Source organism: Entelurus aequoreus, linkage group LG05 (assembly GCF_033978785.1).
Source record: "Entelurus aequoreus isolate RoL-2023_Sb linkage group LG05, RoL_Eaeq_v1.1, whole genome shotgun sequence".
Classification (NCBI taxonomy): Eukaryota; Metazoa; Chordata; class Actinopteri; order Syngnathiformes; family Syngnathidae; genus Entelurus; species Entelurus aequoreus.
Genome location: NC_084735.1, coordinates 15,767,841 through 15,794,586, shown reverse-complemented (window position 1 = coordinate 15,794,586; position 26,746 = coordinate 15,767,841). Strand labels below are relative to the sequence as shown.

The 26,746-nt window shown below is 40.4% G+C and overlaps 1 protein-coding gene across 1 annotated transcript in view; it reads left to right on the top strand.

Moving 5' to 3' along the window:
- The window catches only part of wasf2 (WASP family member 2), a 29,270-nt gene extending 3,137 nt beyond the window's left edge, over positions 1–26,133 (top strand). The window contains exons 2-9 of the mRNA XM_062046246.1: positions 4,636–4,790; positions 4,855–4,989; positions 9,908–10,061; positions 10,180–10,297; positions 10,369–10,487; positions 20,519–20,677; positions 20,750–21,204; positions 25,548–26,133. Coding sequence (XP_061902230.1) covers positions 4,658–4,790; positions 4,855–4,989; positions 9,908–10,061; positions 10,180–10,297; positions 10,369–10,487; positions 20,519–20,677; positions 20,750–21,204; positions 25,548–25,705 — 1,431 coding nt within the window. The 5' untranslated portion in view covers positions 4,636–4,657 and the 3' untranslated portion in view covers positions 25,706–26,133. The remainder of the gene's footprint in view (positions 1–4,635; positions 4,791–4,854; positions 4,990–9,907; positions 10,062–10,179; positions 10,298–10,368; positions 10,488–20,518; positions 20,678–20,749; positions 21,205–25,547) is intronic.
- The last annotated feature ends 613 nt before the right edge of the window (positions 26,134–26,746 follow it).

Below are 26,746 nucleotides of genomic sequence, written 5' to 3'. Positions count from 1 at the left end.
CTGATCAAACAAAACAGAAGTCATCGTCATGGACCCACTAGCTGCGTAAGCTAGCCCTACAATCAGCAAAACAGAGTCATGGTAACATTTTGCCGAATTTATTGAGGAATTTGCGAAACTGAAACAATACTAAAAAAAAAAAGCCTGTGTAAGTTAATAACACGGGCACTCGTAAACGTGTTGGCATACTAGCTAATGCTAAGAAAGCCGGTTTGATTACAGTACGATTACACGTACAAATATGCATGAAAACACTCCTACAGACATCACACATGGGACAGTTTAATCATTTAAAATTGTTTTAGTTGAACTTAGGGGTGTAACGGTACGTGTATTTGTATTGAACCGTTTCGGTACGGGGGTTTCGGTTTGGTTCGGAGGTGTACCGAACGAGTTTCCACACGAACATATTAAGTAGCCGCCTCCGCTTCCTTCTGTCTCTGTCAGTCCTCTACACAGCACCCAGCATTGTCCCACCCACACAACCATCTGATTGGTTACAAACAGAGCGGTAACAGCCAATCAGCAGTGCGTATTCAGAGCGCATGTAGTCAGTGCTTAGCAGGTAATCATCAGGCTGCGGACTCTCCCCAAATGATAATAAACACCTCCCAGTCAACTACTAGTAACATCACTATGAGCCCGTTGACCTTCTAGAAACATAAACGGCAGCTCAGCTCGCTCGCAGTCCTGGCTTTAGGTGAAGGCTAATTCGCTTTTAGCGAAACGTTAGCTCATTTTGCGGTGTGTGTGTGTGTGTGTGTGTGTGTGTGTGTGTGTGTGTGTGTGTGTGTGTGTGTGTGTGTGTGTGTGTGTGTGTGTGTTACGGACAGCAAAGCCCTATCTGTTATTTCACTTTACCTTTTTCTGTGTTGATTGAGCTGTGTTGAAGCAGGACATTATGTTAAATGAAGAGTTTCTGTCTCGGATAGTTGATATAATAATGTAAGTGCATCATTAAGCCTACATGAACTCCATGGTGTTCAGGGATGAATAGTCTCTCCTATTGCTATTGTACTATTTTTTCAGCTATAGTTACATTAATCATTAGTAATGCAGCAGCCTAGTTTTGAATGGCAGGGTCCCTGCTATCACATGTTGATAAAAATATTACATTTACGTAATAAAAATCAACTACAGGCTTCCCAAATGCTGTAATAAATTAAGCATGATGAGTTGACTTGAAACTGTTTAATGTTGCACTTTTTATATGAAGAAGAAAAGTTTTGTCATTTTATTTAATCTGAGCAACAATTTGAGGCAGTTTAATGTTGATTAACGTGGGCAGAATTATTATAGTGTTCCCAATCTTAAAAGGATAAAGCTATTTTTTACAAATTTGGTAAATAAATAACCAAAAAATGTATATTTTGTTGTTTTCTTACTGTACCGAAAATGAACGGAACCGTGACCTCTAAACCGAGGTACGTACCGAACCAACATTTTTGACTACCGTTACATCCCTAGTTGAACTGTGAAACTTTCAAACGTTGCTTGGCGTGATGAATGTTCAATAATTTCGAGCAAAAGTGTTACGGGACGCCTATTTCCGGTTTACAGCATCAAAACAGTAAGTATATTCTCTACCTGCAGTGAGCGAACTCGTCCAACAGATGGCGCCATAGCACAAACAATATCACGGCATGTCAGTCCTCTGCTTGGATCTAATGCAAACTATTGAACACAAAACATTATGGCCATTAGCGAAAGAAAAGTCCATAAATTAACCGCTCCGTTTTATGAGCCGCAGGGTTCCAAATCTATGAATAAGGTTGTGGCTTATAGTCTGCACCGCTAGCATCACAGCTAATGTTACCATGCCGCTACCTCTCTGCTCCGCGTGTGTTGCACGTGCGACAGTATGTGACGTATGTAAGAAGGTGCGCTTGTTTTACGTCTCTGTGAGAAGGAGACACAAGAAAGAGTGAGAAGAGCCTGTAGTAGTGTAATGCCCGCAGCTAAAAGCAACTGCGTGAGAACGTGTACTCAAATATCACGATCTAGTCATTTTCTATATCGCACAGAGACAAACCCGCGATATATCGAGTATATTCCATATATCCCCCAGCCCTAGTTAAATGTAAACATTTGTAATTGAAATGCAACATTCCTCTGATTTTAATCCCCTCAGCTATCAAAGCAGAAAGGAAATGTCAACATAAGCGTGGAAAACACCCAAACAATGTAAACAAGATTGTAAAATCACATTGAACACTTAAAACGAAGGTGCAAAAATAAGCAATATGTAAGAGATGCTTAATAAATTGTAAGAAAATAGTGCAAAGTGGGAACATGTAAACATACAGAAACCTGAGAACCATTTTTTTGCAGGTTTAGTGCCAGGAAGTTACAGCTGTGCTCTAAAGGGTGAGCGCCTTGCATCATTTACAGACCACATTAGTCTGGAATATACGTTTTTTATATTGGTCATATCGATAATTATTGATATTTTTTATGGCCTATGTAAAATAAAGAGCAGGCGAAAAATATCTAAACCTTCCTCTAAATAAAATCCCAGGCAGAAAGGAAAGGAAATGTGAACACAAGCATGGAAAAACACTCAAAACAATTTAAACAACATTTTAGAATCACATTGAACACTTAACAAGTTCTTAAAATGAAGGTGCAAAAATAAGGAATATGTAAAAAATGTTTAATAAAGTGTAAGAAAATAGTGCGAAAATGTGAAACCTGAGAACTATTTTCTGCAGGTTAAGTGCCAGGAAGTTACAGCTGTGCTCTAAAGGGTGAGCGCGGGCTAATGTGGTGTGGTCTTTGGTCTGACTACAGTCCCTTTTGAAAAATCCCCCAAAAAGTGCCATACTGTTAAGTTGACTTTTGCCCTTTTATCCACATTTTTCTCATTATGACTTTCTCTTCTCACTCCATGCAAAGAATCAACCGCCACACAACCAAACTTGACAGTTGATACTGTCACCTGATTGGCTGTTAGCGTGATCAGTGATCACTTCCTGCGTCGCTCGGTTACCAGAGAGCGAGTGTCTTTGTTCATGCAACCAACCTTGCTTCCTTACTTCCGATTTCTCCCGACCAACAAGAATAAAAATGTTTTTTTGTTCATACCGATTACGTGTCTATCGCGATATATAGATGATCGTTTTGTCGCCTAGCCCTACTTTTTACGTAGCTCACGTCAAAAGGCTCGCCAATGTGGAGATGTGTTTATAGACAGAGGTGGGTAGAGTAGCCAGAAATTGTACTCAAGTAAGAGTACTGTTACTTTAGAGATGTATTACTCAAGTAAAAGTAAGGAGTAGTCACCCAAATATTTACTTGAGTAAAAGTAAAAAGTATGTTGTGAAAAACTACTCAAGTACTGAGTAACTGATGAGTAACCTGTTCGTTTAATGATGATGGCAACAAATAATGCACAAAAACATAAAAATAGCAATGAGCAAATTCAGAGCCAGGAATATCTCTTAAGCATCTAAAACAATAATATATATTAAATAATAATACATGAACATAAAAAAAATTAAGGCAAATTGAGCCACAATAACTTAACAGCACCATAGGCTCAGTAGGCAGAGATTACAAAGGAAAATAACAAGTTAGTCTTTACGCAAACCATAAACTGATAGGTGTGGGCTGCACCTGGGAACACACTGTGCACTTATGATTGGTGTTTCTATGCATGTGTGTGTGTGCGACTGTCTGTGTGTGTCTATGAGGCTGCAGTGCGTTAATAAATGTCCCCACACGATGTACATTTGACAGTGATTCATAGCAGGGAAGCTAACATCAGCCTACGGTGACAGCCAAAATATCTACTAACGTTACTTCCCGCGATGTGCTTCCTCAAATTTGACGTTGAGTTCATGTAAGCTTAAGCTTGTTGTTGTTTTGCCGCTGAAACTTTATGTGCAGTTAATCACGTGACCGCCTGGCTCTGTTTGATTGGTAAAACGGAGTCAAACGTCACCAGTGACTGCATGTGGTTGGTGAAACGCAGGCATGCGGTAGATCCTACTTTGAAGGTCTGTCTGACAAACCAAAACAAACAAAGCGTGCATTAACAGATCGATAAAAATCAGTAGCGAGTAGCGAGCTGAATGTAGATAAATGGAGCGGAGTAAAAGTAGCGTTTCTTCTCTGTAAATGTACTCAAGTAAAAGTATGTTGCATTAAAACTACTCTTAGAAGTACAATTTATCCCAAAAGTTACTCAAGTAGATGTAACGGAGTAAATGTAGCGAGTTACTACCCACCTCTGGTTATAGATGAGGGAGGAAGTGCTTAAGCATTTTTATACCCTCGAATGAACATGAACGTAAAGACTGACCAGGAAGTCACAACGGAATGATGACATAATTTAACACTTAATTCAGTGTAGAAAAAAAAGATGGGCAATGTAATGAAGCTGCAATATTGTGATGTGGGCATGCTTTCAATTTGGATGATTTTGCGCAGGGTGTAATTTTCAGCTGCTCACCACTGAAACTGGCTTTGGTTTTTGCAGCCGAGTACAGGAAAGCCCGAGTTTTGCTTCTCCTTTAGTGCGTCTGGCTGGGTGTTTATTTTTACCCGCGTGACGAAGGCTCACATGTTTGAGTCTTCAGGGCGACGCTCGTACATCGTTACTGACCAGCGACTGCCGTTTCCTCTCGTCCGCAGGGTTTGGCCCCCGCGCCTCGCCATGCCTCTGGTCATCAGGAACATCGAGCCGCGGCACGTGTGCCGCCAGTCCATCCCCACCAGCATCCGCAGCGAGCTGGAATGTGTGACCAACAACAGCTTGGCCAACATCATTCGCCAGCTGGGGAGCCTGAGTGAGTGTCTTTCACGGCCTTCTTCTGTTTTCACTTCTCCACAAGTGACGTTTGGGGTCCGCAGGCAAGAATGCGGAGGACGTGTTCAAGCAGCTCTTCAAGGAGGCGGAAGATTTCGCCAAAAGGATGAATTCGCTCGGGGATCGAGTGGACTGCCTGCAGTTAAAAGTCACGCAGCTGGACCCCAAAGAGGAGGAGGGTAAGGAGTAGGGGTGTGGGGAAAAAATCGATTCGAATCCGAATCGCGATTCACATGTGCGATTCAGAATCGATTCTCATTTTTAAAAAATATATTTTTTTTTTTTATTTTTAAAAAAAAAAAAAGTTTATTAATCAATCCAACAAACCAATACACAGCAATACCATAACAATGCACTTTAATTCCAAAAGCAAACCCGACCCAGCAACACTCAGAACTGCAATAAACAGAACAATTGAGAGGAGACACAAACACGACACAGAACAGACCAAAAGTAGTGAAACAAAAATGAATATTATCAACAACAGTATCAATATTAGTTACAATTTCAACATAGCAGTGATTAAAAATCCCTCATTGACATTATCATTAGACATTTATTAAAATAAAAATAAATGAACAATAGTGTCACAGTGGCTTACACTTGCATCGCATCTCGTAAGCTTGACAACACACTGTGTCCAATATTTTCACAAAGATAAAATAAGTCATATTTTTGGTTCATTTAATAGTTAAAACAAATTTACGTTATTGCAATCAGTTGATAAAACATTGTCCTTTACAATTATAAAAGCTTTTTACAAAAATCTACTACTCTGCTTGCATGTCAGCAGACTGGGGTAGATCCTGCTGAAATTTATGTATTGAATGAATAGAGAATCCTTTTGAATCGGGAAAAAAATCGTTTTTGGATCGAGAATCGTGTTGAATTGAAAACAAATCGATTTTGAATCGAATCGTGGGACACCCAAAGATTCACAGCCCTAGTAAGGAGCCACCTTCAGTGGTCAGACCTGCTGAAAACTATATTTAATCCAAGTAAAAAAAAAAACTTTTCCGATATTTGTCTTAAACGTCAAGGAACGTTATTGTCTCTAAAAGCGGGACTCTTTGGGCACCTCACAATTCCATTCCGATTCTTGGGGTGATGATTCAATTCAGAATCAATTCTTGATTTAACACGATTCTGGTAATATTTCACTTGGTATATAATAATAATAATAATAATTAGAGATGTCCGATAATGGCTTTTTTGCCGATATCCGATATTCTAATATTGTCCAATTCTTAATTACCGATTCCGATATCAACCAAAACCGATAGATACAGTCATGGAATGAACACATTATCATGCCTAATTTTGTTGTGATGCCCCGCTGGATGCATTAAACAATGTAACTTTACCATGAATTGATTAACGTGGACCCAGACTTAAACAAGTTGAAAAACTTATTCGGGTGTCACCATTTAGTGGTCAATTGTACGGAATATGTACTGTACTATGCAAACTACTAATACGAGTTTCAATTATTATTATTTTGGAAAACCTTGTTTTCCAAAATAAGAGAACAACTTCAACTCCAGTTATGGAATAAAGTGCCAACATGGCACTGCCATATTTATTATTAGTGCATTATTTTTTTTAACATGCCTCAAAACAGCTACAAAAACAATGAAGTCACACAGCTTCAGTCCGGAGTATACTAGAGCAGTGGTCCCCAACCACCGGGCCGTGGCCCGGTACCGGTCCGTGGATCGATTGGTACCGGGCCACACAAGAAATAAAAATTAAAAAAATAATTTTTTAAAATTTATTAAATCAACATAAAAAACACAAGATACACTTACAATTAGTGCACCAACCCAAAAAACCTCCCTCCCCCATTTACACTCATTCACACTCATTCGCACAAAAGGGTTGTTTCTTTCTGTTATTAATATTCTGGTTCCTACATTACCGTATTTTCCGCACCATAAGCCGCCCCATGTTATAAGCCGCACCTTCAATGAATGGCATATTTCAAAACTTTGTTTACCTATAAGCCGCCCCGTGTTATAAGCCGCACCTACGCTGCACTAAAGGGAATGTCAAAAAAACAGTCAGATAGGTCAGTCAAACTTTAATAATATATTACAAACCAGCGTTCTAACAACTCTGTTCACTCCCAAAATGTAATGTGCAAATGTGCAATCACAAAAATAGTAACACTCAAAATAGTGCAGAGCAATAGCAACATCAATAACTCAACGTTGCTCGAACGTTAATGTCACACACCACACAAAATAAACATTTAAAGCTCACTTTCTGAAGTTATTCCTCATCCACAAATCCCTCGAATTCTTCTTCTTCTGTGTGCTTCACTTGTTTTTTGACACCATCTGTGATGTGGGCGCGCATGGAGTCGTAGATCAACAGGGACGGAGCTGCGTGAAAAAAGCCACCCGGTCTCTTCACGTAAACTTCTCTCAACCACTCGCTCATCTTTTCTTCATCCATCCATCCATCCCTTCCAGTTAGCTTTTATGATGACGCCGGCTGGAAAGTTCTCTTTTGGCAAGGTCTTCATTTTGAATATCACCATGGGTGGAAGTTTCTGGCCGTTAGCATGGCAAGCTAGAACCACAGTGAAGGACGACTTCTCATTCCCTGTGGTGCGAATATTCACCGTACGTGTTCCCGTTGTATCCACAGTGCGGTTCACATGAATATCAAAGGTCAGTGGAACCTTGTACGCGTGTCTCTTAGTAGGAGACATTTTGTGGTCTTTACAGAAACACACAAATGAAATGAAACGTAATATCCGCACGCTTCTTCTTCTATGGGGGCGGGTGCTCACCTTGGCGGTTGCTTACAGTAGAAGAAGAAGCGCTTCCTCTTCTATGGGGGCGGTTGCTTACCGTAGAAGAAGAAGCGCTTCCTTTTCTACGGGGAAAAAAGATGGCGGCTGTTTACCGTAGTTGCGAGACCTAAACTTTATGAAAATGAATATTAATATTAATCCATATATAAGGCGCACCGGGTTATAAGCCGCACTGTCAGCTTTTGAGAAAATTTGTGGTTTTTAGGTGCGGCTTATAGTGCGGAAAATACGGTATATATGTATCAATTCAGTCTGCAGGGATACAGTCCGTAAGCACGCATGATTGTATGTTTTTATGACAAAAAAAAAATAGTGTATGTCCTTATGTTGACAATTTTTTTCATACGGTGTTGATGTGGAAATGGTTGCTTGGGCATTTTGTGGGTGTGGCACCGAACGGAGATGTTGACATGCGGCGTTTCAAGCACTCTTCATTCTCTAACGGGTGACTTTTCAAATGATGCTACAAATTAGCAGTAATGCTTCTTTTTGCAGCAACGCTTTTGCCGCATACTTGACATATTACGCTTGTCTGTTCAACATCTTTCCGCTTGAAGCCAAACCACCGCCAAACGATGGACCCCCTGCTGTTTTTCTTGGGAATTAATTCTTCCTTCATTTGTTACCAGATTCGCACCGTCTTTCTCTCGTATTACCACTCGCACCGCTCTGCTAGCACTACAGCTAACGTTAGCCATGTCTCTACCTCTGCTCCGCGAGGGCGTATGACGTTGCACGCGCGACAGTGTGTGACGTATGTAAAAAGGTGCGCTTGTTTTAATCTCTCTGTGAGGAGAGATAAGAGAGTGAGAAGAGCCTGTAGTGCAGGGGTCCCCAAACTACGGCCCGCGGGCCGGATCCGGCCCCCCAGCATCCAAAATCCGGCCCACAGGAAGTCCCAAGTAAAATATATATATATATATATATATATATATATATATATATATATATATATATATATATATATATATATATATATATATTTATTTTTTTTAATTATTTTTTTTAAAATCTTTTCTTTATAATCCATTTTCTACCGCTTGTTACTCTTGGTGTCTCCTAGTCGCTCAGGCAAATCATATTGTCTAAAAATGAATTTTCCCATCGATAGCGTGACAATGTTAAATGTTGATGAACATCAATGTTAATTGATGTTAAATGACAAAATGGATTATAAAGACAATGTATATATATATATATATATATATATATATATATATATATACAGATACAGCCTGGCCCCCGGCCAAATTTTTTCAACCCAATGCGGCCCCCAAGTCAAAAAGTTTGGGGACCCCTGCTGTAGTGTAATGCCCGCAGCTAAAAGCAACTGCGTGAGAACGTATACTCCAATATCACGATATAGTCATTTTCTATATCGCACTGAGACGAGTGTATTCGATATATCGCCCAGCCCTAGAGTCAATCGTGTGGGACTTTGTCACTGTCCAGAGGAAGACATTTTAGACTTAGACTTCCTTTTTATTGTCATTCAAATTTGAACTTTACAGTACAGATAAGAACAACATTTTGTTGCATTAGCTCAAGGTAGTGCAGGATAAAAAAGCAATAAGGTGCAGATATAAATAAATAGATTACTGTAAAGATAAATATATTGTACTTTTTGCATATGCATCCACGTTTATGGATGTATGTTATATTGTCTTTTTATTCCAGCGAGTCAATCCATTTTTGGGGGGAGTTGAGGCGATAATTATGATGCGTTCAAGAGTCTTACGGCCTGAGGGAAGAAGCTGTTACAGAACCTAGAGGTTCTGCTTCGGAGGCTGCGGAACCTCTTTCTTGAGTCCAGCAGTGAAAACAGTCCCTGGTGGGTGTGGGAGGAGTCTCTGCAGATTTTCTGAGCCCTGGTCAGGCAGCGGCTTTTTGCGATCTCCTGTATAGGAGGAAGAGGAGTCCTGATGATCTTTCCCGCCGTCTTTTGTATGCTACTATCACAAAATGTTCCGTCAACATTCCGCGAGGAAGGGAAAAGAAACATTTCACTTCAACACATCAAACCTTATCAGCCATGTGACACGCCAGCATTGCTACGACGGGTGTTTTAAATGACAGGTGTTTATTATAATGTCATCTTATGCTATATAGTTCATTACCGCTCTTAGCTGATTGGCAGGGAAAGGTCACAGGTTGTTACTGTCTGATAGTGGCCTGTGTGGCGTCCGTTGTGACATCGGTTACCACTTCCTTTTCTTGTAAAAGGTCATAAACGGAGAAGACGACAACGTTTTTCTAAATTTTTTTTTTTTTATCAGTTTCTCTTCAGGCCATCACCACTCGGAAGGCGTTCCGCAGCAGCCTGATTCAGGACCAGAAGCTCTTCACCAGGCCGTCGCTGCCCATGTCCGTGCAGGAGACCTACCTCACGTGCTTCCCGCCGCCGCCGCTCAACTACCTCAGCCCGTACCGGTAGGACTTGCAGGACGTGGAAGACCGTGACACCACTGTGCATGCACGATTCAAGCAGTCCCAAAAGGGTTGGGTAGACCACAAAAGGCACCAGCTGACCGTTATTGTTTGTCCACAGCGATGACGGAAGGGAGGCCCTGACAATTTACACCGATCCTAACTACTTCTTTGAGCTGTGGAGGGAGAAGATGCTGCAGGACACGGAAGACATCAAGAAAGAGAAACGGAAACACAGGGTGAGTCCTCGCACTCAGGACCTTGACCGCCTGCCTTTGTTTTTGACGCCCCCGGTCACACCTCTGAGCAGAAGGAGAAGAAAGACCACCTGAACCAGCGGACCCTCAACCCCCGCAAGATCAAGACCAGGAAGGATGAGTGGGAGCGCCGCAAGATGGGCGAGGAGTTCGTGGTCCCCAAGAATGAACTGTGAGTTGATGGGAGGTTAGATCAGGGGTCTCCTATTTTGTGGCCCTCCTTTAACTTCAAAGTTTAGTGTAAATACAGCCCTCATACCACGGGTGGATAATAGTTAAATATCAGGGATGTAACGGTATTTTAAATATCGTGGTTTTGCGGTAGAGGTGGGGAAATTGTTCGATTTTTAGATGCATCGCAATTTGGACATCGATTAGCAAATGTCAATAATCGATAATCAATTGATTTATTGTATACAAAGTAGAGTTGTCTTAATACCAGTATTTTGGTACCGGTACCAAAAGTGTATTTCGATACTTTTCAATACTTTTCTAACTAAAGGAGATCACAAAAAATGGCATTATTGGCTCTATTTTAACAAAAAATCTTAGGGTACTTTAAACATATGTTTATTATTGCAATTTAGTCCTTAAATAAAATGGTGAACATACTAGACAATTTGTCTTTTAGTAGTCCATAGTGGATCTAGCATAATATTGTGAGAGTCCAGTCCATAGTGGATCTAACATAATATTGTGAGAGTCCAGTCCATAGTGGATCTAACATAATATTGTGAGAGTCCAGTCCATAGTGGATCTAACATAATATTGTGAGAGTCCAGTCCATAGTGGATCTAACATAAAATTGTGAGAGTCCAGTCCATAGTGGATCTAACATAATATTGTGAGAGTCCAGTCCATAGTGGATCTAACATAATATTGTGAGAGTCCAGTCCATAGTGGATCTAACATAAAATTGTGAGAGTCCAGTCCATAGTGGATCTAACATAAAATTGTGAGAGTCCAGTCCATAGTGGATCTAGCATAATATTGTGAGAGTCCAGTCCATAGTGGATCTAACATAATATTGTGAGAGTCCAGTCCATAGTGGATCTAACATAATATTGTGAGAGTCCAGTCCATAGTGGATCTAACATAATATTGTGAGTGTCCAGTCCATAGTGGATCTAACATAAAATTGTGAGAGTCCAGTCCAAAGTGGATCTAACATAATATTGTGAGAGTCCAGTCCATAGTGGATCTAACATAATATTGTGAGAGTCCAGTCCATAGTGGATCTAACATAATATTGTGAGAGTCCAGTCCATAGTGGATCTAACATAATATTGTGAGAGTCCAGTCCATAGTGGATCTAACATAAAATTGTGAGAGTCCAGTCCAAAGTGGATCTAACATAATATTGTGAGAGTCCAGTCCATAGTGGATCTAACATAATATTGTGAGAGTCCAGTCCATAGTGGATCTAACATAAAATTGTGAAAGTCCAGTCCATAGTGGATCTAACATAATATTGTGAGAGTCCAGTCCATAGTGGATCTAACATAAAATTGTGAGAGTCCAGTCCATAGTGGATCTAACATAATATTGTGAGAGTCCAGTCCATAGTGGATCTAACATAATATTGTGAGAGTCCAGTCCATAGTGGATCTAACATAATATTGTGAGAGTCCAGTCCATAGTGGATCTAACATAAAATTGTGAGAGTCCAGTCCATAGTGGATCTAACATAATATTGCGAGAGTCCAGTCCATAGTGGATCTAACATAATATTGTGAGAGTCCAGTCCATAGTGGATCTAACATAATAGTGAAAGTCCAGTCCATAGTGGATCTAACATAATAGTGAAAGTCCAGTCCATAGTGGATCTAACATAAAATTGTGAGAGTCCAGTCCATAGTGGATCTAACATAAAATTGTGAGAGTCCAGTCCATAGTGGATCTAACATAATATTGTGAGAGTCCAGTCCATAGTGGATCTAGCATAATATTGTGAGAGTCCAGTCCATAGTGGATCTAACATAATATTGTGAGAGTCCAGTCCATAGTGGATCTAACATAATATTGTGCGAGTCCAGTCCATAGTGGATCTAACATAAAATTGTGAGAGTCCAGTCCATAGTGGATCGAACATAATATTGTGAGATTCCAGTCCATAGTGGATCTAACATAATATTGTGAGAGTCCAGTCCATAGTGGATCTAACATAAAATTGTGAGAGTCCAGTCCATAGTGGATCTAACATAATATTGTGAGAGTCCAGTCCATAGTGGATCTAACATAAAATTGTGAGAGTCCAGTCCATAGTGGATCTAACATAATATTGTGAGAGTCCAGTCCATAGTGGATCTAACATAATATTGTGAGAGTCCAGTCCATAGTGGATCTAACATAAAATTGTGAGAGTCCAGTCCATAGTGGATCTAACATAATATTGCGAGAGTCCAGTCCATAGTGGATCTAACATAATATTGTGAGAGTCCAGTCCATAGTGGATCTAACATAATAGTGAAAGTCCAGTCCATAGTGGATCTAACATAATAGTGAAAGTCCAGGCCATAGTGGATCTAACATAATAGTGAAAGTCCAGTCCATAGTGGATCTAACATAATATTGTGAGAGTCCAGTTCATAGTGGATCTAACATAAAATTGTGAGAGTCCAGTCCATAGTGGATCCAACATAATAGTGAAAGTCCAGTCCATAGTGGATCTAACATAATAGTGAAAGTCCAGTCCATAGTGGATCTAACATAATATTGTGAGAGTCCAGTCCATAGTGGATCTAACATAATATTGTGAGAGTCCAGTCCATAGTGGATCTAACATAATATTGTGAGAGTCCAGTCCATAGTGGATCTAACATAAAATTGTGAGAGTCCAGTCCATAGTGGATCTAACATAAAATTGTGAGAGTCCAGTCCATAGTGGATCTAACATAATATTGTGAGAGTCCAGTCCATAGTGGATCTGGCATAATATTTTGAGAGTCCAGTCCATAGTGGATCTAACATAATATTGTGAGAGTCTAGTCCATAGTGGATCTAACATAATATTGTGAGAGTCCAGTCCATAGTGGATCTAACATAAAATTGTGAGAGTCCAGTCCATAGTGGATCTAACATAATATTGTGAGAGTCCAGTCCATAGTGGATCTAACATAAAATTGTGAGAGTCCAGTCCATAGTGGATCTAACATAATATTGCGAGAGTCCAGTCCATAGTGGATCTAACATAATATTGTGAGAGTCTAGTCCATAGTGGATCCAACATAATAGTGAAAGTCCAGTCCATAGTGGATCTAACATAATAGTGAAAGTCCAGTCCATAGTGGATCTAACATAATATTGTGAGAGTCCAGTCCATAGTGGATCTAACATAAAATTGTGAGAGTCCAGTCCATAGTGGATCTAACATAAAATTGTGAGAGTCCAGTCCATAGTGGATCTAACATAAAATTGTGAGAGTCCAGTCCATAGTGGATCTAACATAATAGTGAAAGTCCAGTCCATAGTGGATCTAACATAACAGTGAAAGTCCAGTCCATAGTGGATCTAACATAATATTGTGAGAGTCCAGTCCATAGTGGATCTAACATAATATTGTGAGAGTCCAGTCCATAGTGGATCTAGCATAATAGTGAAAGTCCAGTCCATAGTGGATCTAACATAATAGTGAAAGTCCAGTCCATAGTGGATCTAACATAATATTGTGAGAGTCCAGTCCATAGTGGATCTAACATAATATTGTGAGAGTCCAGTCCATAGTGGATCTAACATAATAGTGAAAGTCCAGTCCATAGTGGATCTAACATAATAGTGAAAGTCCAGTCCATAGTGGATCTAACATAATATTGTGAGAGTCCAGTCCATAGTGGATCTAACATAATAGTGAGAGTCCAGTCCATAGTGGATCTAACATAATATTGTGAGAGTCCAGTCCATAGTGGATCTAACATAATAGTGAAAGTCCAGTCCATAGTGGATCTAACATAATATTGTGAGAGTCCAGTCCATAGTGGATCCAACATAATATTGTGAGAGTCAAGTCCATAGTGGATCTAACATTATATTGTGAGAGTCCAGTCCATAGTGGATCTAACATAATATTGTGAGAGTCCAGTCCATAGTGGATCTAACATAAAATTGTGAGAGTCCAGTCCATAGTGGATCTAACATAAAATTGTGAGAGTCCAGTCCATAGTGGATCTAACATAATATTGTGAGAGTCCAGTCCATAGTGGATCTGGCATAATATTGTGAGAGTCCAGTCCATAGTGGATCTAACATAATATTGTGAGAGTCTAGTCCATAGTGGATCTAACATAATATTGTGAGAGTCCAGTCCATAGTGGATCTAACATAAAATTGTGAGAGTCCAGTCCATAGTGGATCTAACATAATATTGTGAGAGTCCAGTCCATAGTGGATCTAACATAAAATTGTGAGAGTCCAGTCCATAGTGGATCTAACATAATATTGCGAGAGTCCAGTCCATAGTGGATCTAACATAATATTGTGAGAGTCTAGTCCATAGTGGATCCAACATAATAGTGAAAGTCCAGTCCATAGTGGATCTAACATAATAGTGAAAGTCCAGTCCATAGTGGATCTAACATAATATTGTGAGAGTCCAGTCCATAGTGGATCTAACATAAAATTGTGAGAGTCCAGTCCATAGTGGATCTAACATAAAATTGTGAGAGTCCAGTCCATAGTGGATCTAACATAATAGTGAAAGTCCAGTCCATAGTGGATCTAACATAATAGTGAAAGTCCAGTCCATAGTGGATCTAACATAATATTGTGAGAGTCCAGTCCATAGTGGATCTAACATAATATTGTGAGAGTCCAGTCCATAGTGGATCTAACATAATAGTGAAAGTCCAGTCCATAGTGGATCTAACATAATAGTGAAAGTTCAGTCCATAGTGGATCTAACATAATATTGTGAGAGTCCAGTCCATAGTGGATCTAACATAATATTGTGAGAGTCCAGTCCATAGTGGATCTAGCATAATAGTGAAAGTCCAGTCCATAGTGGATCTAACATAATAGTGAAAGTCCAGTCCATAGTGGATCTAACATAATATTGTGAGAGTCCAGTCCATAGTGGATCTAACATAATATTGTGAGAGTCCAGTCCATAGTGGATCTAACATAATAGTGAAAGTCCAGTCCATAGTGGATCTAACATAATAGTGAAAGTCCAGTCCATAGTGGATCTAACATAATATTGTGAGAGTCCAGTCCATAGTGGATCTAACATAATAGTGAGAGTCCAGTCCATAGTGGATCTAACATAATATTGTGAGAGTCCAGTCCATAGTGGATCTAACATAATAGTGAAAGTCCAGTCCATAGTGGATCTAACATAATATTGTGAGAGTCCAGTCCATAGTGGATCTAACATAATAGTGAGAGTCCAGTCCATAGTGGATCTAACATAATATTGTGAGAGTCCAGTCCATAGTGGATCTAACATAATAGTGAAAGTCCAGTCCATAGTGGATCTAAAATAATAGTGAAAGTCCAGTCCATAGTGGATCTAACATAATAGTGAAAGTCCAGTCCATAGTGGATCTAACATAATATTGTGAGAGTCCAGTTCATAGTGGATCTAACATAAAATTGTGAGAGTCCAGTCCATAGTGGATCTAACATAATAGTGAAAGTCCAGTCCATAGTGGATCTAACATAATAGTGAAAGTCCAGTCCATAGTGGATCTAACATAATAGTGAAAGTCCAGTCCATAGTGGATCCAACATAATATTGTGAGAGTCAAGTCCATAGTGGATCTAACATTATATTGTGAGAGTCCAGTCCATAGTGGATCTAACATAATATTGTGAGAGTCCAGTCCATAGTGGATCTAACATAAAATTGTGAGAGTCCAGTCCATAGTGGATCTAACATAAAATTGTGAGAGTCCAGTCCATAGTGGATCTAACATAATATTGTGAGAGTCCAGTCCATAGTGGATCTGGCATAATATTGTGAGAGTCCAGTCCATAGTGGATCTAACATAATATTGTGAGAGTCTAGTCCATAGTGGATCTAACATAATATTGTGAGAGTCCAGTCCATAGTGGATCTAACATAAAATTGTGAGAGTCCAGTCCATAGTGGATCTAACATAATATTGTGAGAGTCCAGTCCATAGTGGATCTAACATAAAATTGTGAGAGTCCAGTCCATAGTGGATCTAACATAATATTGCGAGAGTCCAGTCCATAGTGGATCTAACATAATATTGTGAGAGTCTAGTCCATAGTGGATCCAACATAATAGTGAAAGTCCAGTCCATAGTGGATCTAACATAATAGTGAAAGTCCAGTCCATAGTGGATCTAACATAATATTGTGAGAGTCCAGTCCATAGTGGATCTAACATAAAATTGTGAGAGTCCAGTCCATAGTGGATCTAACATAAAATTGTGAGAGTCCAGTCCATAGTGGATCTAACATAATAGTGAAAGTCCAGTCCATAGTGGATCTAACATAATAGTGAAAGTCCAGTCCATAGTGGATCTAACATAATATTGTGAGAGTCCAGTCCATAGTGGATCTAACATAATATTGTGAGAGTCCAGTCCATAGTGGATCTAACATAATAGTGAAAGTCCAGTCCATAGTGGATCTAACATAATAGTGAAAGTTCAGTCCATAGTGGATCTAACATAATATTGTGAGAGTCCAGTCCATAGTGGATCTAACATAATATTGTGAGAGTCCAGTCCATAGTGGATCTAACATAATAGTGAAAGTCCAGTCCATAGTGGATCTAACATAATAGTGAAAGTCCAGTCCATAGTGGATCTAACATAATATTGTGAGAGTCCAGTCCATAGTGGATCTAACATAATATTGTGAAAGTCCAGTCCATAGTGGATCTAACATAATATTGTGAGAGTCCAGTCCATAGTGGATCTAACATAATAGTGAAAGTCCAGTCCATAGTGGATCTAACATAATATTGTGAGAGTCCAGTCCATAGTGGATCTAACATAATAGTGAAAGTCCAGTCCATAGTGGATCTAACATAATATTGTGAGAGTCCAGTCCATAGTGGATCTAACATAATATTGTGAGAGTCCAGTCCATAGTGGATCTAACATAATAGTGAGAGTCCAGTCCATAGTGGATCTAACATAATAGTGAGAGTCCAGTCCATAGTGGGGCCAGACCTACTTGTAGGCATTAAAGTGATGGTCCACTTCCTTTGTGGTTTCCACTTCCGCACCTTGTGTTTTCACACCATCTGGACACGCTGATGCCCATCTGTGGAATGTCCGGTTTGAAGACTGCCATTGCAACAAAGTCACTCCTCCCTTCAACTCTGTGCTCTTTTGTCTCGCTTTAGTCGCCATTTTAACACACTGCCTAACCTCACAACTTGATCTTAACTTCATCTTTTACTTTTCAACTTCATCTTAGCTTTATTTTTTACTTTTCAAAACAACCTGTGAACTCTGACATAAGAAATAACAAATGTCCCCCCCGGAGGAATAAACAAAATAAGAATAATAATGAAAGCAGAAGTTAACTTCCTGGAAATGCGATCCTCAGAATAGTTTAGTTTTATACTGTGTCCTTGTCCTACTGTAACAATGTTGCTACAACTTGGGCACGGCATGTAACTACTGCTTTGCTGGAGGTTTTTTTTAAGTACAGGTGTCTTCAACATAGTCCAGGCCAAGGACTCCCAAACTGACGGAGCAGGGACATTTTTTACATCTTTTAAAACATGTGTTTTATATTAAACTGGTCATAAAGATACCATGTTTTTGTGCAATACTAAAATATTCAACTAATAGCAGGAGTGCCTCTAATCGCTAGCTTGCAAATAGCACGCTAATCACTAACTGGGAAATGGCGTGCTAATCGGTAGCTGGCACTGAGAACGCTAATCGCAAGATAACAACTAGTGCGCAAATCTCTAGCTGGCAACTAGTCACCAAATAGCGCGCTAATCACTAACTGGGAAATGGCGTGCTAATCGGTAGCTGGCACTGAGAACGCTAATTGCAAGCTGGCAACTAGTGCGCAAATCTCTAGCTGGCAACTAGAGCGCTAATGTATAGCTGTCAATTGGTGCACTAATCATTAGCTGGCAACTAGATTATAATTGCTAACAAGCAACTACAACGCTAATTGCTGGGAAGCAACTAGACTGCTAATCGCTAGCTGGCAACTAAAGCACAAATTGCTAGCGGGCAAATCTCTAGCTGGCAACAAGAGCGCTAATTTCTAGCTGTCAGATGGTGCATTAATCATTAGCTGGCAACTAGATTATAATTGCTAACAAGAAACTACAACGCTAATTGCTGGAAAGCAAGTAGACTGCTAATCGCTAGCTGGCAGCTAAAGCACAAATTGCTAGCTGTTAATTGGTGCACTAATCATTAGCTGGCAACTAGATTATAATTGCTAACAAGCAACTACAACGCTAATTGCTGGCAAGCAACCAGACTGCTAATTGCTAGCTGGCAGCTAAAGCACCAATCGCTTGCTGGCAACTAGTGCGCAAATCTCTAGCTGGCAACTACAGTGCTAATTTGCTAGCTGGCAACTCGTGCGCAAATCTCTACCTGGCAACTAGAGCGCTAATTGCTAACTGGCAACTAGTCGCAAATCTCTAGCTGGCAACAAGAGCGCTAATTTCTAGCTGTCAGATGGTGCACTAATCATTAGCTGGCAACTAGATTATAATTGCTAACAAGCAACTACAACGCTAATTGCTGGCAAGCAACTAGACTGCTAATCGCTAGCTGGCAGCTAAAGCACAAATTGCTAGCTGGCAGCTAAAGCACAAATTGCTAGCTGGCAACTAGTGCACAAATCTCTAGCTGGCAACTAGTGCACAAAACTCTAGCTGGCAACTACAGCGCTAATTTGCTAGCTGGCAACTCGTTCGCAAATCTTTAGCTGGCAACTAGTGCGCAAATCTCTAGCTGGCAACTACAGTGCTAATTTGCTAGCTGGCAACTCGTGCGCAAATCTCTACCTGGCAACTAGAGCGCTAATTGCTAACTGGCAACTAGTCGCAAATCTCTAGCTGGCAACAAGAGCGCTAATTTCTAGCTGTCAGATGGTGCACTAATCATTAGCTGGCAACTAGATTATAATTGCTAACAAGCAACTACAACGCTAATTGCTGGCAAGCAACTAGACTGCTAATCGCTAGCTGGCAGCTAAAGCACAAATTGCTAGCTGGCAGCTAAAGCACAAATTGCTAGCTGGCAACTAGTGCACAAATCTCTAGCTGGCAACTAGTGCACAAAACTCTAGCTGGCAACTACAGCGCTAATTTGCTAGCTGGCAACTCGTTCGCAAATCTTTAGCTGGCAACTAGAGCGCTAATCGCTAGCTGGCAACTAGTGCGCAAATCTCTAGCTGGCAACAAGAGCGCTAATTTCTAGCTGTCAATTGGTGCACTAATCATTACCTGGCAGCTAGATTATAATTGCTAACAAGCAACTACAACGCTAATTGCTGGCAAGCAACTAGACTGCTAATCGCTAGCTGGCAACCCGTGCGCAAATCTCTAGCTGGCAACAAGAGCGCTAATTTCTAGCTGTCAATTGGTGCACTAATCTTTAGCTGGCAACTAGATTATAATTGCTAACAAGCAACTACAACGCTAATTGCTGGCAAGCAACTAGACTGCTAATCGCTAGCTGGCAGCTAAAGCACAAATTGCTAGTTGGCAACTAAAGCACTAATTGCTCGCTGCAAACTAGACCGCTAATTTGTAGCTGGCAACTAAACCGCTAATTTGATAACTAGAGTGCTAATCGCTTGCTATCTCAAAGTCTAACATGAATACAATAATATAAAAGCTGCAAGGTACAGTGATTATGGGTGTCCATGCCACTGCTGTTTACACACAACACTGCAGTGTGTTGGATCAATATTGTCTATTTAAAAACATTTGTGGAAAAATGAATATATATGAAAAAGCTAAAGTTCACCATTTACACGGACTCCCTGTTGCAGGCCTGTGTTTAGGAGGAAATAAACATTACCTGCATTGTTAGCCACCTCTGATAGCCGTTTTTTACTATCTAGAAGGCAAAGTAAAGGCAAAACTGTGTTGTTGTTTGGGATTGTGAGTGATTTCAAAAGAAGTGCAGTTTTCCTTGCACCTTCTACTTAATCTTGGCTAAAAGACGCTGAGCTGGAAGCAAGGCTGGAATGTCACAGGCATTGTCAGGAAGAAACAAAGAGTGATGTGTTGTGTTCAAGGAACTCCTCTGAGGCTCTGAATGGCAGCATCTGCTCCGGTGACGGCTTCAACCCCGATGCTCTGGAGTTGAGCACGGGCTCCTACGCTTACGACCCGAGCTCCTCGCTGCCGTCGCCCGGCCCCGATGACTTCCTGCCTCCCCCACCTGCGGACATGGAGTAAGTACAGCACGGCGCCGCCGCCGCTCAAGGACAAAGTACCAGCTAGCATCCTAATGTGTTGTGTTGCAGCTACAATGACGTTGCCAACCAGAAGCGGGTCAGCATCCTGAGTCCCAACCACCCGCCGCCTGCTCCCCCGATGGCCTCCGCCCACTCCAACTCTCGCCCCCACCTCTCCCCTCCTCCAGCACCTCCCCCTCCTCCCCCGCCCCCCGGCTTCGGTGCCCCCCCGCCTCCCACCGGATTTGACAACCCTCCACCGCCTCCTCCAATGTCTGGCGCCTACCCCTCGCCGCCTGCCCCGCCGCCCCCTCCCAGCATGTCTTCCATGTCCCCTCCACCCCCGCCTCCCGGCGGTGGCCCTCCTCCTCCACCGCCTCCCCCTGGCCCGCCACCCCCATCCTTCGACTCCCGCGCCCCCCCTCCTCCCTCTGCCGCGCTGGCCCCCAGCGCCTCCAAACCGCAGCCGGTGCCCGAGTCTGCCGACGACCCCCGCAGTGACCTTCTGCAGGCCATCCGACAAGGTACGTCCTTCTGCCGTTCCCACTTGCTGGAACAAACTTTGAAAAATCACACTTATGATCCTTGGAACCTAATTGAGTCCTTGCAGAAAAAGTGCTAAAAAAAATCATATCTACCTAAGGGTGTAACGGTACGTGTATTTCAGTGGTTCTTAACCTGGGTTCGATCGAACCTTAGGGGTTCGGTGAGTCGGCCTCCGGGGTTCGGCGGAGCCTCCGCCGCGGAGGTCAAGACATATCTGACTCATTGTGTAAATAAAAACCTCTCCCTATCGACATATTATGGATACCCCCAAACAATGTTACCTCTAATTTTCCATATGCGTGAGCAAACGTAAAAACTCCTAGAGTATTCAGTGGCGCACATGTGAGCGACGTCAGACGTGCACGTGCACTGTGGCCACACCTGCAGCACACCTGTCCCAAACCTGACTAAATAACAAGTTCAATGTTTTATTATTATAATCAAATGACAGCAGTCATTTCCATGATATTATTTCCTAATATAAGTGTTTTGGTCCACTTACAATGACAATAACAAAAAATATTGTTTTTCATGAGCAGTGTACTAGAATTGTATGTCTGGGGGGGTCCTGTTTTGGAAATAATTTGTACCCCTTTCAGATATCGCATTTACAGTAGTTCCCACTAAAACATTCACATGTTGCACAATAAGATGTAAACATGGGATCATGTGTACATTCCTGTAACTTTCTGTTTGTAAAATATATCTTTATTAGTATTTCTTTAAAATAATAATATCATTTCATGATTAATATTTATAAATTAAGATTAAATTAAAGTATAAAACATTAAATTTTTCACTAAAGAAGGGTTTGGTGAATGCGCATATGAAACTGGTGGGGTTCGGTACCTCCAACAAGGTTAAGAACCACTGGTGTATTTGTATTGAACCATTTCGGTACGGGGGGTTCGGTTCGGAACGTAGTTGCACCGAACGGGTTTCCACACGGACATATTAAGTAGCGCACCGCACGGACGGACATAAGTAGCATACCGCACGTTGTGTAAACAATGCACACATGGCATGCTAGCAACGACCGGGCTACAACAACATGTAAAAGCCAGAGCTGGAAGACCCTCCTGCCTCGTTAAGATCTCCCATTTGGGAACACTTCGGTGCGATACAACAATGGAGGACGAGAGGTGGACAAAGCGAAAGCGGTTTGCCGACATTGTTCAGCAGCAGTAGGGTATGCTTCTGGCAACACGTCAAACATGCTAACCCAGACCTGGGCATTCTGCGGCCCGTGGGCCGCATCCGGCCCTTTGTGCGTCCCTGTCCGGCCCGCGTGAGGCCATTTATAAATTACAAAATAAATTTTAAAAAGTATCTATGTCGAGTGTGCAATACAACGGTGCTGCTTTTGTTTTGAAAATTGTTATTTGTATTACTTCCGTGTGGACGTGTGCGTGATTGTGAGTGAATGTGAACAGCTGCAATCACAAATTACAAAATAAAGTTGAGAAAACATCTATGTCGTGCGCGCAATACAACTGTGCTGCTTTTATTTTGAAAAGTATTATTTATGGGCGTGTGTCCATGTGTAACCTGCGAGTGAAGGTGCACATGCAGCGACAAGTGATGCACGGTTTACACCCGAGACGCTAAAAAGAGAAAAGTTGATGAAGAATGGCGTGTTTCCAACAAGACATGGACTGCAAGGCAACGTTCCCTCTAAGGTGCGCGCCTGCGCAATTGCGCACTGCTCAAGCGTCCGCTGCGCGCAGCAAATATATGCCGCGCACCAAATCAAATCCCATCTGAATTATAAACAAAATAAACATATTTATTCTATGTAATTTTGCAATGCAACTTTGAGTGACAGTGACAACAAGCGGCCCTAACGGTGTTCGTCAACACCGTTCAATTGAACACCGTTCAATTATTGTAACGTCTATCGAGATGCTTTGAGGACAGGAATTATATCGATCACTTTATTGAGCAAAACGGTTTATATTCGGCCATAACCACACCAAAAACATGAGTTTTCACACTTCTATCTCGAAAAACTAGTTATTTTCTGCCGTACAAACCAGGCCAAAACCAACTTGTCATCTGTCACCAACACGCATACCACTAAACCACTGGTGCGGTTATGGCCACACAAAAAGTCGGACAACTCAAACACCACACAAAGTTACACTATGACTCCTCAGTCATACGTGTGCTTATTTTACTGTCATTTATTATTAATGTTAATTTATTTATATTAGTCATGGAATGCTGTTACACACACTATGTTGAAGTATTACTATTATTATTAATTATTATTATTATTATTATTATTTATCTTACGGTATACATCAAAAATAATATTGAGCCACATTTAATTGAAATATTGTCGATGTGGCCCTCCAGCAGTGCTCGGGTTGCTCATGCGGCCCCCGGTAAAAATTAATTGCCCACCCCTGCGCTAACCCATTTGAAGCGGCACCACCCCCAAGTGAACGTCGCTTCAACGAAGAGAAAGACGAACAAACAGCTCCCCACCGCATTCAAGCAGCCTCTCCTCGGCGAGTCAGGCAGGGCTAAAGCAATAACAAATGTTTTTATAGCAGCAGATTTAAGACCATGTTGCATTAAAAACTAGATTTTGACCCACTTCTATGGTGGAAGAACAATGAGCCCATATATCCTCTTACTGCCAAGTTAGCCAGGCACTACCTCGCCATACCTGCTACCTCTGTGCCCAGTGAAAGGGTATTTTCCACAGGTGGAGACATTGTGACTGCAAGCAGGTCAGCTCTTTCTGCAGACAATGTGGATAAACTGATTTTTCTGTCAAAAAACATGAAGATTGAGTGAAAGTCACCAGGGCTAAAGGCTGGGGAGGGGAAAAGAAAAGTTAATCTGAGGCTGAGTTGACTTGAAACTGTTTAGTGTTGCACTTTTTGTATGTAGAAGACAAGTTTTGTCATTTTATTTAATCTGAGCAACAACTTGAAGCAGTTTAATGTTGCACTTTATGTGTAGAAATGTTGCACTTTATATGTAGAAAGGTTTTGTTAAGAATCCAATTCTGAACCTTATTTTATTTAGTTTTATTTAATATATGTTGACCGCATGAACCCTGGCAATGGACCCTGTGTGTGTATGTATGTTATTGTTATGCTTGGCATTCATGACTGCCTGCAGTTGCACTGATCAGCCTAGCGGTGGCTCACATCCATCACACACACAGCTATTTCTATTTTTGGGCAGAATTATTATAGTGTTCCCAATGTTAAAAGGATAAAGCCATTGTTTACAAATTTGGTAAATAAATAACCAGAAAATGTATATTTTGTTGTTTTCTCACTCTACCGAAAATGAACCGAACCGTGACCTCTAAACCGAGGTATGTACTGAACCGAGATTTTTGTGTACCGTTACACCCTTATATCTACCGTATTCTCCGGACTCCAGAATGCACCAGTGTGTAAATTTTGGAAGAAGAAAAAATATGTATCCATATATTAGCCGCAGATACATATGTTGTGAAATTAGTTATTTACACAGAAATATTTAGTAAATGTGCTTTTACATACTGTTTCCAAACGGTGTCTGTAACACGGCAGTAAAACGGCTGATCAAACAAAACAGAAGTCGCAGTCATGTACCCACCAGCTGCGCAAGCTAGCTCTCAATCAGCTAAACAGACTCAATAAAGTATTTTTTTATTATTTCATTTAAATTGTGTATGGTTAATAAATTAGGTACCGTATTTTTCGGAGTATAAGTCGCACCGGAGTATAAGTCGCACCTGCCGAAAATGCATAATAAAGAAGGAAAAAAACATATATAAGTCGCATTTTTGGGAGAAATGTATTTGATAAAAGCCAACACCAAGAATAGACATTTGAAAGGCAATTTACAATAAATAAAGAATAGTGAACAACAGGCTGAATAAGTGTACGTTATATGAGGCATAAATAACCAACTGAGAACGTGCCTGGTATGTTAACGTAACATATTATGGTAAGATTCATTCAAATAACTATAACATATAGAACATGCTATACGTTTACCAAACAATCTGTCACTCCTAATCGCTAAATCCCATGAAATCTTATACGTCTAGTCTCTTACGTGAATGAGCTAAATAATAATATTTGATATTTTACGCTAATGTGTTAATCATTTCACACATAAGTCGCTCCTGAGTATAAGGAGCTATGGAAAAAACCTGCAATTTATAGTCCGAAAAATACGGTATATTCCATATATCGAGTATATTCCATATATCGCCCAGCCCTAGCGGCTTGTAGTCCGTAAATTACAGTATTCACTTTTTTCCTACTACATTCATATTCTGAATATTGTAGCTTGTCTTCCTGGACAGGCTTCAACCTGCGCAAGGTGGAGGCCCAGCGGGAGCAGGAGAAGCGGGACCACTTTGGCAACGACGTGGCCGCCATCTTGTCGCGACGCATCGCCGTGGAGTGCAGCGACAGCGAGGACGACTCGTCGGAGTTTGACGACGAGGAGTGGTCCGAATGAGGGTCGCTTTCTCTCTCTCCCTCGATTACTAGCAAGCTTTCAGGTTAGCCAAGTCATTCCTTCGCCTTGTTTCACTTCGCAACGACGTCGCACGAACCAGCGCGAGTCCTGTGTGGAGGACGCTCCGTGTCATCAGTACTATCATTCCTTACACCGCTGCTGCTGCTGCTTTCGTGCCTGCCGGCAGCAGATGCAGAGGAAATTAGTGCCACACAATCATCATTTGTGTGTGGGAACAGTTTTTTTATGTTTTTTTTTTTTTTTTTTAATATGTCAAGGAAAGAGGAAGTATTAAACGGAACAATAACATACATATCACTTTGACATCACCTACTTCCTCTTTAGTTAAACAGGCCTGAAGTTTAAAATATAGCAGGAATATTTTGTGCCTTCTTATATATATATATATATATATATATATATATATATATATATATATATATATATATATATATATATATATATATATATATATATATATATATATATATATATATATATATATATATATATATATATATATATATATATATATATATATATATATATATGTATGTGTGTGTATTTCAATTTGGTGTTAAAAGTGCCGCACGCTTTGCCAAAGTTCCCTCCTTATATGTGGAAGTGATGACTTCAATGAAAACAGCTTTTATTTGGTTAAAAATGTAATAAATTTGCAAAAAAACAAATTTGGCTTTTTTATTTATTTTTGCGGGAATCAAATAAATATATATATATATATTTATATTATATATATATATATATATATATATATATATATATATATATATATATATATATATATATATATATATATATATATATTTATTTATTTATTTTTTTTAAATGTTATATGATCCCAGGGCCATTTGTGTCCCACAGCTAATTTTTCCAAAATATTCCAAAAATAAATAAAATATTAAAAAGTGTGAGAAAAAAAAACGAGAAAAGTTTATAATTGACGCTAGTAACACAAAGTTGCCATGCAGGCAGTTTTTATTTTAAAACTTGGCATTGCTCAAACAATTATAGAAGCTTATA